We start from the raw sequence: 13,375 nt of genomic DNA, 5'->3' as shown, positions 1-13,375 counted from the left end.
TGTGTTGTGCAGTGTTGTTTGGGAAGGGGAGAAATCGTGAAAAAACTTTCTGAGCACTCCCCTGTCCTCTTGGAACTTTTATTTTTATATATGTGTGAAGAGTCAATGCCAAAGTTTGTTTTACCACAGACTCGTCTTCACTATATATTTGAAGCATCATCACACCACACTAAACAGTCATGGCTTCCTCCAAAAATCCTGGGACCTGCAGTTTTTAAAGGGGGCTGTGAGTGTTAGGAGACTCTATTCCACCACAGAGCTACAGTTCCCAGAGTTCCCTGGGAAAAGGGATTGAGTGTTAAACCAATCTGGAGATTGCAGCTCTGGAAGGGAATAGGGAGCAGGGCTGAAACTGGGCTTCCTGCCACCTAGACCCAGTTTGGCACTCCACCCCCCCCCCCATGCATGTTTGTGTACATACACATGCATGCATACAAGCGTCCCCCCTTGAAAGATTTATTCGTAAAGGACATAAAAGTAGGCACAATATCATTTGAATACAAAGGAATCCTAAGAAGTATTATTACTGTATGAACAAAGGGAAAATGAGTATCTCTTCCACTAAAAACAAATTGTTTGTCAAAAGTAGAACTTCTGTGTGCAGCAGTTGTCTATTTGGTCAGGTTTTGAATTGGATTATTTGGTCACAGGATCATTAAAAGACTGCATTTCCATAAGATCAGCCAAGACCCCCTGGTGTTTCCTTTTTAAAAAAATTTTCCCCTCTTTGAGGAAAAACCCCAACCCCCTTGGTTCTGTGCAAGGAGTTTTGACATGTAAATTTACTCCCGAGTAAGCTTCAACAAGATTCCTTTCAGTTTTATTTTTGTTTGATTACTCATTTTCGGAAATGATAGTTTTGTAGTGATTTTAGGTTCCATGTGAGGTGAAGAAATGCTTTTTGCAAGTCTAAGGTAATATAATAATAGTAATATAATAATAACAAATTATTATTTGTACCCCGCCCACCTGGTTGGGTTTCCCCAGCCACTCTGGGCAGCTTCCAACAAAGACAAAAAATACACTAAAATGTCACACATTAAAAACTTCCCTGAAGATGTCTTCTGAATGTCAGGTAGTTGTTTATCGCTTTGACATCTGATGGGAGGGCGTTCCACAGGGCGGGCGCCACTACCGAGAAGGCCCTCTGCCTGGTTCCCTGTAACTTGGCCTCTCGCAGCGAGGGAACCGCCAGAAGGCCCTCGGAGCTGGACCTCAGCGTCCGGGCAGAATGATGGGGGTGGAGACGCTCCTTCAGGTCTACTGGGCCGAGGCCGTTTAGGGCTTTAAAGGTCAATACCAACACTTTGAATTGTGCTCAGAAACATACTGGGAGCCAATGTAGAAAGGTAGAAAGTGCCTATCTATTACATTCCTAATGCAGCCGGGCTGACCAGAGCTTGCCAGGGAACTGCCTCTGGCAGGGAAAATGCTCACCCCCCCCCTTACTTTCCTGTGTGCAGATCATGTATAGTCTGTAAAATCCCTCAACCTTAGCTATTTCAGTGCATTCAAAGTTCTGAAGGTATCATAGAATCATAGAATTGTAGAGTTGGAAGGGACCCCAAGGGTCATCTAGTCCAACTGATTCTCTTTCTCAGCTTCCTGTCCCTCCCTCTGTCCCTCAGAATTTCTTTCTCACACCGTAGCAGAAACCCACAGGGGGCTTCACTGGATCAGAAACCGTGGCTAGACACCCCCCCCCCCCAGCTACTGCTCTGATAGGGAGTTTCCTAAAACTCACCACCCATAACAAACTGTAGTTCTCAAGATTCTTTGGAGGAAGCCTTGACTGTTTAAAGTGGTACGAGTGCTGCTTTAAATGTTTAGTGCAGGTAGGACCTGGCATTTATTTGTCCTCAAGACCCCTTCAATTAATGTAGGAATCACCTGAGATCAGGCTACTCCCTGCACCACCCTCAAAAATGTTAAATTAGCATGGCAAAGCCATGTCAAACAGGTTCCTCTTTGGGCCCAAAGAAAATCTGGGAAGATGGCTTGGATATAGCAGTAGCGAAGTCTGTCTGAATGAGTGGATAAAAAACTGATTTAAATCTATGTCACCAGGTATTTGTGAAATGTCAATGAAAATATTGCACCACTGATACAGAACTTAGGCACAGCTGGTAGATATTATACCTGCTTGTAACCTTGTTTCCTGTTAAAGGCACATACTTCCGCCTTCAATGGGAGTGACCTTGTATTTCTTTTTGGTAAAGTAGTTGTTGTTGTTATTTCATTTTATAGTAAGAATAATATATTTCTTGTACCCTTCCCATCTGACTGGCTTGCCCCAGCCACTCTGGGCGGCTTCCAATAAAGTATACACAGAGAAAAAAACCTTTGGAATATTGGAGAAAGTTACTCCCCTGTACAACTATTACAAGGGAAAGAGAAGCTGCAAACATTCAAGCTATATAGTGTAACTTTATTTCATATGCCAATTACGCATTAGCTACGTAGAACAGAGATTGGATTACATTATTTTATTTGTCTTCACTATAAATGCAATTTGTCCTTTTACTTATTTTCTCTTCTTCTTTGTGCCAAAGTGCCAGTATAGTGATTTATTCTAGACCTTATACCCATCTTATTTTGGGGAGATTTTAAAGGTTGTGTTTCTTTTTCTTTTGTATTTATATATTTTTTGAAAACTCCACACAACCACACACAGTCACACATGAGATGCAGCAGCAAAAAAAAATTAATGCTATTCTAGGCTGCATCAGCAGAAGTCTAGTGTCCAGATCAAGGGAAGCAACAGTGGCACTCTGTTCCGCCTTGGTGATGCCACACCTGGAAGGAATATTGTGTACAATTCTGGGCACCACAATTTAAGAAGGATATTGATAAGCTGGAATGTGTGCAGAGGAGGGCAAGCGAGATGATCAAGAGTCTGGAAACCAAGCCTTGAACGGTTGAAGAAGCTGGGTGTGTTTAGGCTGGATAAGAGGAGACATGATAGCCATCTTCAAATATTTTAAGGGTTGCTAGTTGGAAGATGGAGCAAGCTTGTTTTTTTAGGACTTGAACCAAAGGCTTCAACTTACAAGAAAGAAGATTCCAACTAAACATCAGGAAGAATTTTCTGACAGTAAGAGCTGTTCGGGAGGTTGTGGACTCTCCTTCAAGGGAGGTTTTAAAGCACAGGTTGGATGGCCATCTGTCATGGATGCTTTATAATAATAATAATAATAATAATAATAATAATAATAATAATAATTTATTATTTATACCCTGCCCATCTGGCTGAGTTTCCCCAGCCACTCTGGGCGGCTCCCAGTCAGTGTTAAAAACAGTACAGCGTTACATATTAAAAACCTCCCTGAACAGGGCTGCCTTAAGATGTCTTCTGAATGTCAGGTACCAGTAATTATTTATCTCTTTGACATCTGATGGGAGGGCATTCCACAGGACGGGCGCCACTACCGAGAAGGCCCTCTGTCTGGTTCCCTGTAGCCTCACTTCTTGCAATGAGGGAGCCGCCAGAAGGCCCTCGGCGCTGGATCTCAGTGTCCGGGCTGAACGATGGGGGTGGAGACGCTCCTTCAGGTATACAGGACCGAGGGCGTTTAGTGCTTTAAAGGTCAGCACCAACACTTTAGCTTTAGCTGAGATTCCTGCATTGCAGGCGATTGGACTAGACGACCCTTGGGGTCCTTTGCAATGCTACAATTCTATAAAGCAGAGCTGTATTAAATTGTTGGTACCAGTTTCAGCTGCTGTGAATGGAGCCACTCATCTTATCTAGTATACACTTGAGCTTTGCTTTGGAATGTCACAAGCTGTCCTTGTGTTTTATGGACCCCTGACTCCGCCACAAGCAGGCGTGATCTCTGGAGAGCGGGGGGGGGGGGGCGGGCTGCTGGACGGCAGCTCTCATCACTGGCTGTGTTAGCTTAGGGCTGATGTGAGCTGGAACACAACAATCTCTGCAGGGCCACAATGCCTTGGCATATATGAGTACGTGTACATATTGCAGCAGGCAATACGACCCTATGCATCTTTACTGAGAAGAAGTCCCACTGAATTTTTGAGTGGAATGTAATACTCCCAGGTAAATGTACATAAGTTATAAGACTGCAACTTTATGATGACATTTCTTACTTCTATTTCCAAAAAGAGCTTATGCTATAATGATTTTCTACATTGTTTGGTAGAGAATAATAAATGTATCCAGCTCCTATAAAGAGAGTAGAGACCATACACACTTGCACTGAGTGGTTTACAAAGTTAGACAATTTACTGTTTTAAATATGGCCACAATAGTTTCCCAAGAAAAGAGGTTTGGCAGCTGTGATTAAAGGAAACTCCAACTCCAGGGCCTAAGCCAGGCATGAGGAAGCTGTGGCCCTTCAGAGGTGCCTGGGCGCCAGCTCCCATCAGCCCCCACCAGCGCGGTTGGCCTGAACCATAATCTGCAAGGGGGACTTCAGTTGAACAGTCCTTCAGCCTTTGGAAAACCACATGGGGCAATGGTGTTTGTGGAAGGAATAAGCTGTAGGTTTAATATAACTATAGCCCAATTATTGGCAACCCTATCCTTTACCTCTGCTTTTCAGGAAATGAACAGGAACTGCCTTAGTCAAGCCCTAAATAAATACAGTAGGGGGGGGGGGACTTTTAGGAAAAAGTATTTTGCAACTGCCTAAGGGACATCTGAAAAATGGAGGTACAATGATAGGGAAAGCTGGAAGACTCAGGCAGGTGGTGCATTAGACCATGGGTCCAGCTGTGGTCAGAAGTCTCGTGCTAAGGCAGGAGGCTTGGGCTTGAGCAGCTGACATTGCCTTACATAAGCATCAGATCAGCAGAAACACTTCCTGCTCTAATGCACAAATAGGAGCCTCATTGCAAAATATTCCTAAAAGTAAGGGAAGGGGGGGTTGGCTTCCCCCTCCCACCGCCCTTTCCTGCCTTCTCTTATCTGGATCTTATCTGCTGAGGCTGTAGAATGAGCAAAGGGATTAAGCCTAAATGAATTTGGTCAACGTTGAGAAAAACATTCCTGTGAAGAAGGGAATTTGGGGACACAGAAACATAGAATTGTAGCGTTGGAAGGCACTGCTGAGCTATCCCAGTGACCACATGACTATGGCTGATCAAATATTTTCAGTTGTGGTCTATTTAAGCACAACCAAATATTCTAGGAATCCAAGAATGGCCTTGTGCGGGTGGTGCTTGCCTGTCTCCTGGCAGGAAACCCTCTCTCTTGTTCTGCCTGCCAGAGTCTCTCTCCACTTAGCAGTAGACATTCCTTGCCTTGCATTCAAGCCACTTTTGCATCTACACTTGGGAAATAATAACACATCCTCCATTTAGATAGGGGACCTGTGGCTTTTCGGACACAGTTGGACTACAGCTCCCATGATCAGTGTTAGAAACTCAAATATATAAGCTAGGCACCAAAGGGCTCCTTAAACCAAGGCTACAGTCACCAAAACGGAAAGTCTAGTTGCCTTTGGGGGGCAAGATGGCTCTAAAAAGTCTTATTTTTCAAGTGATGGACTGTTTCTGATTGATTCTCAGTTAAACATCTGGCTAGTTCAGATGACAACCTTGAGCCAGGCTGAGAACTTTGAAAACTTAGAGAAGGAAAGTCACTTGATCCAGGGACAGCCACATATATATTGGCCTATTCTGACCTCTTTTTCTTGATGGTGACCTCTTCTACAGGATGGGGCATTGGTGTGTGCAAACAGTCCCGATCCAATGATCCCCAGATGGTGGAAATGTCAGGTGCCATCCTGGGGCCCAGGCATCTTCACTTGCTCACAAGTGGTCAAAAGCAAGGTGCAAAATGCACCTGGCACCTAGCTAATTTTGAACGCTTGCCCATGATACCTCACCATTGGGCCTGCTGGCTGGGGCTAATGGCAGCTGGAGTCCAACTGTTATGTAGTGTAGTTTCCCCCTGGGCCAACAGGGGGATACTGTAGATAGTTTTCACTCAGGTCCGCGGCAGTTATTTTAGGCGGGAACTCTGTTTTCCTGGCTGCCTACCACTCATCCATCTCATCCATCGCCCGGGGAAATCGATGGGCCATGCCGACGCCCTCAGTCGTTGCCCTCTTCCAGCATTTGTGGAAGACCCGGCTCCAGCTTCATCGCTCCTTCTGATTGAGGATCTTCCGGCAGCGCCTGTATCGGCTGCCACTGTGGCCTCCGCATCTGCCCAGGATCGCACCATCAGCCGGGTGCTCAACTGGGTGTGGAGGGGGTGGCCACAAGGGCCTTTTGCATCGGAGTTCCAGCCCTTCGCAACCAGACAACATGAACTCTCAGCTCATCGCGGCTGCCTGCTGTGGGGAGACCGTGTCGTGATTCCCCAGGGACTCCGTCAGCGCGTCCTGGAGGCTCTGCACGTTGGCCACCCGGGAATTGTCAAAATGAAGGCGTTGGCTCGGTGTTACGTCTGGTGGCCTAATATGGACGATGCCATCACTGCCTGGGTGTCCGCCTGTCAAGCGTGCCAGGAGTCGAGGCCTGCACCACCGGCAGCTAAGGGACACACCTGGGAGACGCCAAAGACACCCTGGTCGAGGGTGCACATCGATCTGGCTGGCCCCTTTCACGGCCGGACCTTTATGGTAGTGGTGGACGCCTATTCCAAATGGCTGGAGGTCGCCCTGATGCCCTCCACCACTACCGAAGCTGTCATCCGGGTGCTGCGAGGCCTGTTTGCAACGCATGGGTGTCCTGATGTCCTTGTCTCTGACAACGGACCGCAGTTCACGTCAGGCACGTTTGAGCGGTATCTTTTGGGACTGGGCATCCGCCATGCCCTAACGGCACCCTTTCATCCATCCAGCAACGGGCAAGCGGAAAGAATGGTGCGCTCGACAAAAGAGGCACTGGCGCGCCTGGACCGGGGAGACTGGCATGAGCGGGTCGCCGAATACTTGTTCGTGCAACACATCACCCCTCATGCGGCCACAGGGAGGAGTCCTGCTGAACTGCTTATGGGCCGCCGCCTCAGGTCACCGCTCGACCGGCTACACCCAGACTTTGCCGTGGCTGAACCCCCAGGCTGTGCCAACGCACCACGGTCATTTGTCCCAGGAAACCAGGTCTTTGCCCGGAACTATGTGGGGGACATCCCTTGGGTGCCAGCCACAGTAGTGGGAGTCACTGGACCTCGCTCGTACCAGGTGGCACTCGAAGACGGACGCTTGTGGCGACGGCACATAGACCAGCTTAGGCGCAGGGTTGGGGACTTGGACACTACCAAGGTGCCCCCAACTGCGCTTGCGGCTCCAGAAGAGACACGTACAGATGGCGAGGCCCCACCTACACCTCCCTCGCAAACTGCCAGCGTGGAGCCGAACCAAGCCGTTTCAGAACAGACTCAGACCACTCCACTTGCGGAGGCTCCACCCACAGCAGCGGATCCAGGGGAGTTGGTTCCAACGCCACCTAGGGTCGCACCACAGCCTCAGCGAGAACTGTGTGGCCCTCCGGACTTGGCTACCAGTCCCCGGCGGTCTGGCAGAGTTTCCAAGCGCCCAACTTATTTAAAGGACTATGTTGTTGGACAGGTATCACTGTTGGTCTAAGTATGGGAAATGTAACCGATATGCTTTTGTGCTTAATTGAACCATTACGCGTAGTGCTGTATATAAGGAAACCATTACGATTGTAACTAACGCCTTATCTCGGTGGGGAGGGGTGTTATGTAGTGTAGTTTCCCCCTGGGCCAACAGGGGGATACTGTATATAGTTTTCACTCAGGTCTGTAGATAGTTTTCACTCAGGTCCGCGGCAGTTATTTTAGGCGGGAACTCTGGGCTGTTGTGGTTACAATGTTGACAGCCGGCTGCCTATAAATACAGGCCGGCTGAGCTATTCGCAGTTAGTTGTATTCCAGCTTACCATAATAAAGAGCTACTTGAAGAAATCGCTGTGCCGGCTGCTATGTCAACCCACGACCCAACACCAACAATATTTGGAGGACCCCAAGAACATAGGAAGCTGCCTTATTCCCAGTCAGACCATGAGTCCCTCTAGCTTATCATTGTCCACTGGTCTTACTGGCAACAGCAACTCTGCCGGGGTTCCAACTGGGCCTTTCTCTGCTCTGCCTCGGGACTGAGCCTGGCACCTTCTGCATGTATCTAACCCTGTATTAAAACATCATATGCATCACAACTATGAGAGGCAAGAAACCAAAGAGCAACAGTAACACAATGCCTGTTAAAAGGACCAACTACATGGTCACTGGTGTGTCTTGGGGGAGGGGTGGTACCTCTGGTGGGGGACATGCCATGCTCCTTCTGGGGTAGTTTGTCCACCTTTGGTCCCCACCCTGCACTCAGCTCTCACCTGTGGCTCCTAGAAGCTGTCTGCGTGCAACAGTAGCCACACCCCAAGAAACAGCTTTCAATGGCTGGCTAAACCAGGGGAAGATAGCTGATGGGTCTCAAACCCTCACTGAGTTAGGGACAACCCCCTGCATGTGAAGACAGGCCCCGGCGGATGGAGTGGACAAGACTAATAGTGGGTCCAATGATCAAGAAGGTGGTTTCTGCACATACTGTAGAGGGAAGTGAGGGGCAGATGGGGCTCATCAACCTGGGAAGGTAAACCATCTAGCAGAAGAAAAACTCTGATCCTAAACCTCCACTACTTTGCAGCTATGCTCATTCGTGAGAAAGGCTTTGGAAGTAAATCCTGAGGAAAAATCTGTACCCGCTGCCTTGTTAGACCTCTTCAGTAGCAAAAAAAGACCAAGGAGTAAACTATTTACAAATCCAGAGAGGAGTTCCTAAAACGGTTGGATGTTACTGCAGAAATAAATAGAATGTCTCGTAAAAAGCATGTTGTATCTTGTAAACATTTGTTTTAACAATACAGCACCGTTCCAAATAAAATCCAAATGAGATTGGAGTTTATCACCGTGGTCAAGAGTGTGCACCTCTTCGGCTATGTTGGTTCAGTCCCCCCCTCCTTTTTTGCTATTGGTCTAATGCGCAGCAGTCTTATAAAAGGTCCTTGGTTAGGTTACCTAACCGTGAAGTGGCAGCTTATACAATTACTTTTCCTGAGGACCAAATCGTTTTTGTAATCCTTGGTTTCTGAAGCTTTGTTAATACTTTCCCAACATCACACTTGTATATTACATTTGTTCCCTCTAATAAAATCTTTCGCAAGTTTAAATGATATCTTGATGGAAGACACGCACTGCCTTTGTGATTAAAATGTCCAAGGCAACATCAGGCTCGGCATCCATTGGGATGACTCAGATGAAAACCTATTGCAGATAGAACCAATTTAAGAGAGTGGCTTTCCTGGGGCTGCCTAATGAGTTCATAGCAGACAAATTTCAAGTTGGGGAATTCATAATTTGTAGCTCAGTCCCTTTGGTCTCTATGTTATGCCAACTCTTACTACTGCATTCTCTCTGGCTCCCTGCCCACTCAGTCGCTGGGCCCAATTCTTAAACTGCTTTGATTCCTGCTGTGGTTTTTGATTGATCAATTATCTGAGTATCTTCTGAGCCAGTGTGGTGTAGTGGTTAAGAGCGGTAGTCTTGTAATCTGGTGAACCAGGTTCGCTTCCCCGCTCCTCCACCTGCAGCTGCTGGGTGACCTTGGGCCAGTCACACTTCTCTGAAGTCTCTCAGCCCCACTCACCTCACAGAGTGTTTGTTGTGGGGGAGGAAGGGAAAGGGGAATGTTAGCCGCTTTGAGACTCCTTAAAGGGAGTGAAAGGCGGGATATCAAATCCAAACTCCTCCTCCTCCTCCTCTTCTTCTCCTTCTTCTTCTGATAACCAAATAACTGACTCTAAAGGGAACCAGCCGCCTCTCCAAGCTCTCTCCGAGCTGTCACACTCTCAAGAAACCTCATTTTGACGGCACTACAAACAATTTCTGTTCTAACTGGAGCATATATAATGAGTTCTCAAAGTTCTTCTCGCATCTCAAAAGATCAGGCTTCTGCCTCAAGTGGTTCTTGCAACTTGTGTTACATCCTAGAAAACACCCTTTAAAGCAGAACTTTGTTTGAAGCTGAGGATTTAATCTGGTGTGGAGAAAACCCGCAGTAGCATCTCAGGACTCGTAACATGTCCATTTTCAATAGGCTGTTTGTTCAATCCCCTGCACTGGCTAGTTATGAACCCTGACAGAACATCATGTGCTATTATGGCACATATGCCAGAAAACGTCTTGTGATTGGCACCGTTGGGAGTCAGAAGTGTTCTGTGGAGGTGGTTGTAGCTGGGGGTGGGGGGAGGAGGTCCATTGGTGAGAGGAGTAGGGGATGTCCTAGCAACTCTCTGCACCCTTGACAGATGACAGTTCCCAGTTCCCATGGCTGTTTTTAAAAGGGGTATATTACTGCTTTAAATGCATACTGCAGAGCAGGCCTTACTTGCAGAGAAATGAGTAGAATGAAACAGGCAATATTTTATCCCACTTGCTTAGAAGTAAACTTTTTCTCACAGTGAAAAAGTTTTCTAGCCATTTAGTACAAAGGCACTAGGATAACTGATGTGAATTAGACCCTTATTTTTTTTAAAAAAAACAAAAAATGTATAAATAAAATTATATATGGATATTGTTAGTGATTCTGTAACTTAGGGTTTCTGTATTCCCCTTGTAGCTCTGTTTCTTCTTTGCTGGGAATGATCACAAGTGGGGGGAGTCGCACGCAGGTTCTTCGTTTGGACTTCCCAGAGGCACCTGGGTGGCAACTGAGACCAGGATGTTTTGGCCCGAGCCAAAAGGGCTTGTCTTAATGTCCTTAGGCATTTATTCTCTCTTCTAGCATGGTTCCTTGCTCCCTCACCATGACATTTCTTGCAGCAGGCCACTTACGACCACCCTGTAAGGCCTGACCTAGGCAGGCAGATGGTGCCAAATGGCTCTCCAGCAAAGGACCCTGCATTTGCAGAGTTGTTCAAACATTGATTTAAATACACTCTAACTAAACTGATAAGCGAGCGATGTAATTTTGTTCAGGGATAGGGAACATGTTGCTGGACATTGGTCATGCTGCCCAATATCTGAATGGCCACTGGTTCCTCACAGCTGGTTCCAAGCAGCCTCGCCTGAGTTGGACACAGGGCCTAAATGCCAGCTCCCGGGGGTGGAGGGTGGGGGACTGGCCCTTCAGGGTTCAGAGACAAAGTTACTCATTAATTACAGAATTTTGAGTTGTGGCTTGCCTCATCTCAAGGGTACAAAACTTGGGCAGTGCATTCCTCTTATTTTTGAGATTAGATCAGATGCTAGCTCAAAAATTCCCAGAATATGTGCCAAAGAATGTAAATATGACGCAACACATGCTCTGCTGATGTGTTCCAGGAGAAATAAACAACTGTATTCTCTTTTACTTCCCTTTTGTCCTCCTTTGTTTTAATATCCCCTCCATTCTTTATTACTCAATTGCCCTCATTTTACAGAAACTGGCATATCTGCCTAATTCTCTGCTACTTTTTGGTTAAACGCTATATAGGCATAAGATACACACACATAAGATACACACACTTAGGGCTTTTCCCCCAGCCATATGAATTTTTGTTTCTTTTTATTACTACTTTTTATCTTTACTAAATGTTGTTTTTCATGTTTGTTTGTTTGTTTGTTTTGGTAATTGTAAGGTTTTAAAATTTGGTTTTAATGTTGTCTTATAACAACAACAACAACAATAACAATAATAAAAATTTATTCATATCCCGCCCTCCCCAGCCGAAGCCGGGCTCAGGGCGGCTAACGACAATAAAACAGTACAAAAGTACAGCATAAACAACATTCTAAAATCATTCATTCTAAAATTAATTTTAAATGGTTGCAACCCACCTTAGGGAGAAGGGGGAATAATAAACAACAACAACCTCTGATGGAGCACATGTTTGTCATTACAGAATGTGCGGCTTGATCCCAGTGGCATGGCATTCAACTTGTGGAAAGACCTCCCGGTTCCATTTTTCTTTTCAGTCTATTTATTTGAGGTGCTGAATCCAAAGGAAGTTCTTCAAGGAGGAAAGCCGGTAGTGACCCAGCGTGGCCCTTATGTATACAGGTTTGAGCTTATTTCTGTCTGCTTCATCCCATGTGACAATCTTAATTTTTTTCTTGTCAATTATCCTGTATGTTGGGCATGAGGAACCTTTGGCCCACCACATCTTGCTGAACTACAACTCTCATCATCCCTGGGCATTAGCCATCTTTGCTGGGTTGATGGGAGTTGTGATTCAGCAACATCTGGAGGAGCAAAAGTTTACCACACGTGATTTTTATCTAACTGGTGGTGAAGAAGCTTTTTTTAGCCTGCTCATCACATTCCCTGATGAGCAACGAAACCTGCATGCATGGTTAAGGTGACACCCCCAGAAACTAAAGAATGCAAAGCGGGCTGGTCAAGAAAACTCTGGTCCATTGTTTAAGCCAGCCTGAATGTCTGCTTGTCTACTGGAATATGAGAAATTGGGAGGCTTGGAGAGGCTTTAGTTCAGCTGAGATTGTGTGCCAGAGTGAAAAAGATACAAGATTTGTTGGCAGCTCTGAGTAACCTTCATGAAACTCCTTTCACTCTGCTTAAGCTTGAGACTAGGTCCCTCCCCAAAAACAACTAAGAAAAAAATAAAGCTCATTTTATAGGAGCTTGCCCCGACATAATTTACCATAACAGAATTGTTTACGTGAGAAAAAGGGTGTGTGTGTGTGAGAGAGAGAGAGAGATAAGAGCAGACAAGAAAACAGGTCTATTTGTTTTCCAGCCTTACCCAAAGATGCTTCTGCTTTTGAAGGAGATGCTGTGCCACTGATCTGCTGCGCTTCCCTAACGCATGTTCCCCAGCACACCTCCTTACTCACCCCAAAGCCCAGACCATTTATAATCAACTCAGGCCTTTTGGCTCTTGTGGGCAGAATATGTGTCCTAGACCTAGAGTGTTCCTAGTGCCCCCACCAGCTGCCCTTTAATGGTTGGTAGCAGTGGCCCGGCTGTCTCCTTGGGACATGTGGCTTCCCATTGGGGAGGGATCATTGAAGGGCCGTAGCTCAGTGGCAGAGCACCTGCCTTGCATGCATAAGGATCCAGGTTCAGTCCCTGCCCTCTGAGAGGCTTTTGTCTGAAACCCTGGAGAGCCGCTGCCTGTTCATGGGGACAGTGCTGAACAAGAAAGACCAGTGGGCTTTCCGTATAAGGCAGCTTTCAAAGTTCCTCTAATTTGGAGTTCCTTTGATGAGCTTCCAAGCCAAGAACGGAGTTTGAAAGCCACCGAAACAGGTCAGGGGAGGGAGTGATGGAAGACCTTCTTGAAAGCTTATCCAAATCTTTTGCCAAGCACTCAGCAAGGTCTGTTGCCATCTCATGCACAATTCCCCCCCCACTGGGCTTAGCTGCCAGCATAATGCCAAGCTTGTCCT

General features: G+C 46.5%; 1 protein-coding gene across 4 annotated transcripts in view; it reads left to right on the top strand.

Annotated features, from left to right (window-relative positions):
• Window positions 1-13,375, top strand: part of SCARB1 (scavenger receptor class B member 1) — a 54,679-nt gene that overhangs the window by 3,893 nt on the left and 37,411 nt on the right. For all 4 annotated transcript variants that reach the window (XM_083476724.1, XM_083476725.1, XM_083476722.1 and 1 more), the window contains exon 2: window positions 11,869-12,026. In XM_083476724.1, coding sequence (XP_083332850.1) covers window positions 11,869-12,026 — 158 coding nt within the window. The remainder of the gene's footprint in view (window positions 1-11,868; window positions 12,027-13,375) is intronic.

This window comes from Podarcis liolepis (assembly GCF_965112155.1).
Source record: "Podarcis liolepis genome assembly, chromosome: 15".
NCBI classification, from domain to species: Eukaryota; Metazoa; Chordata; class Lepidosauria; order Squamata; family Lacertidae; genus Podarcis; species Podarcis liolepis.
The sequence above is the reverse complement of the archived record's forward strand: the minus strand, read 5'-3'. Positions and strand labels throughout refer to the sequence as shown.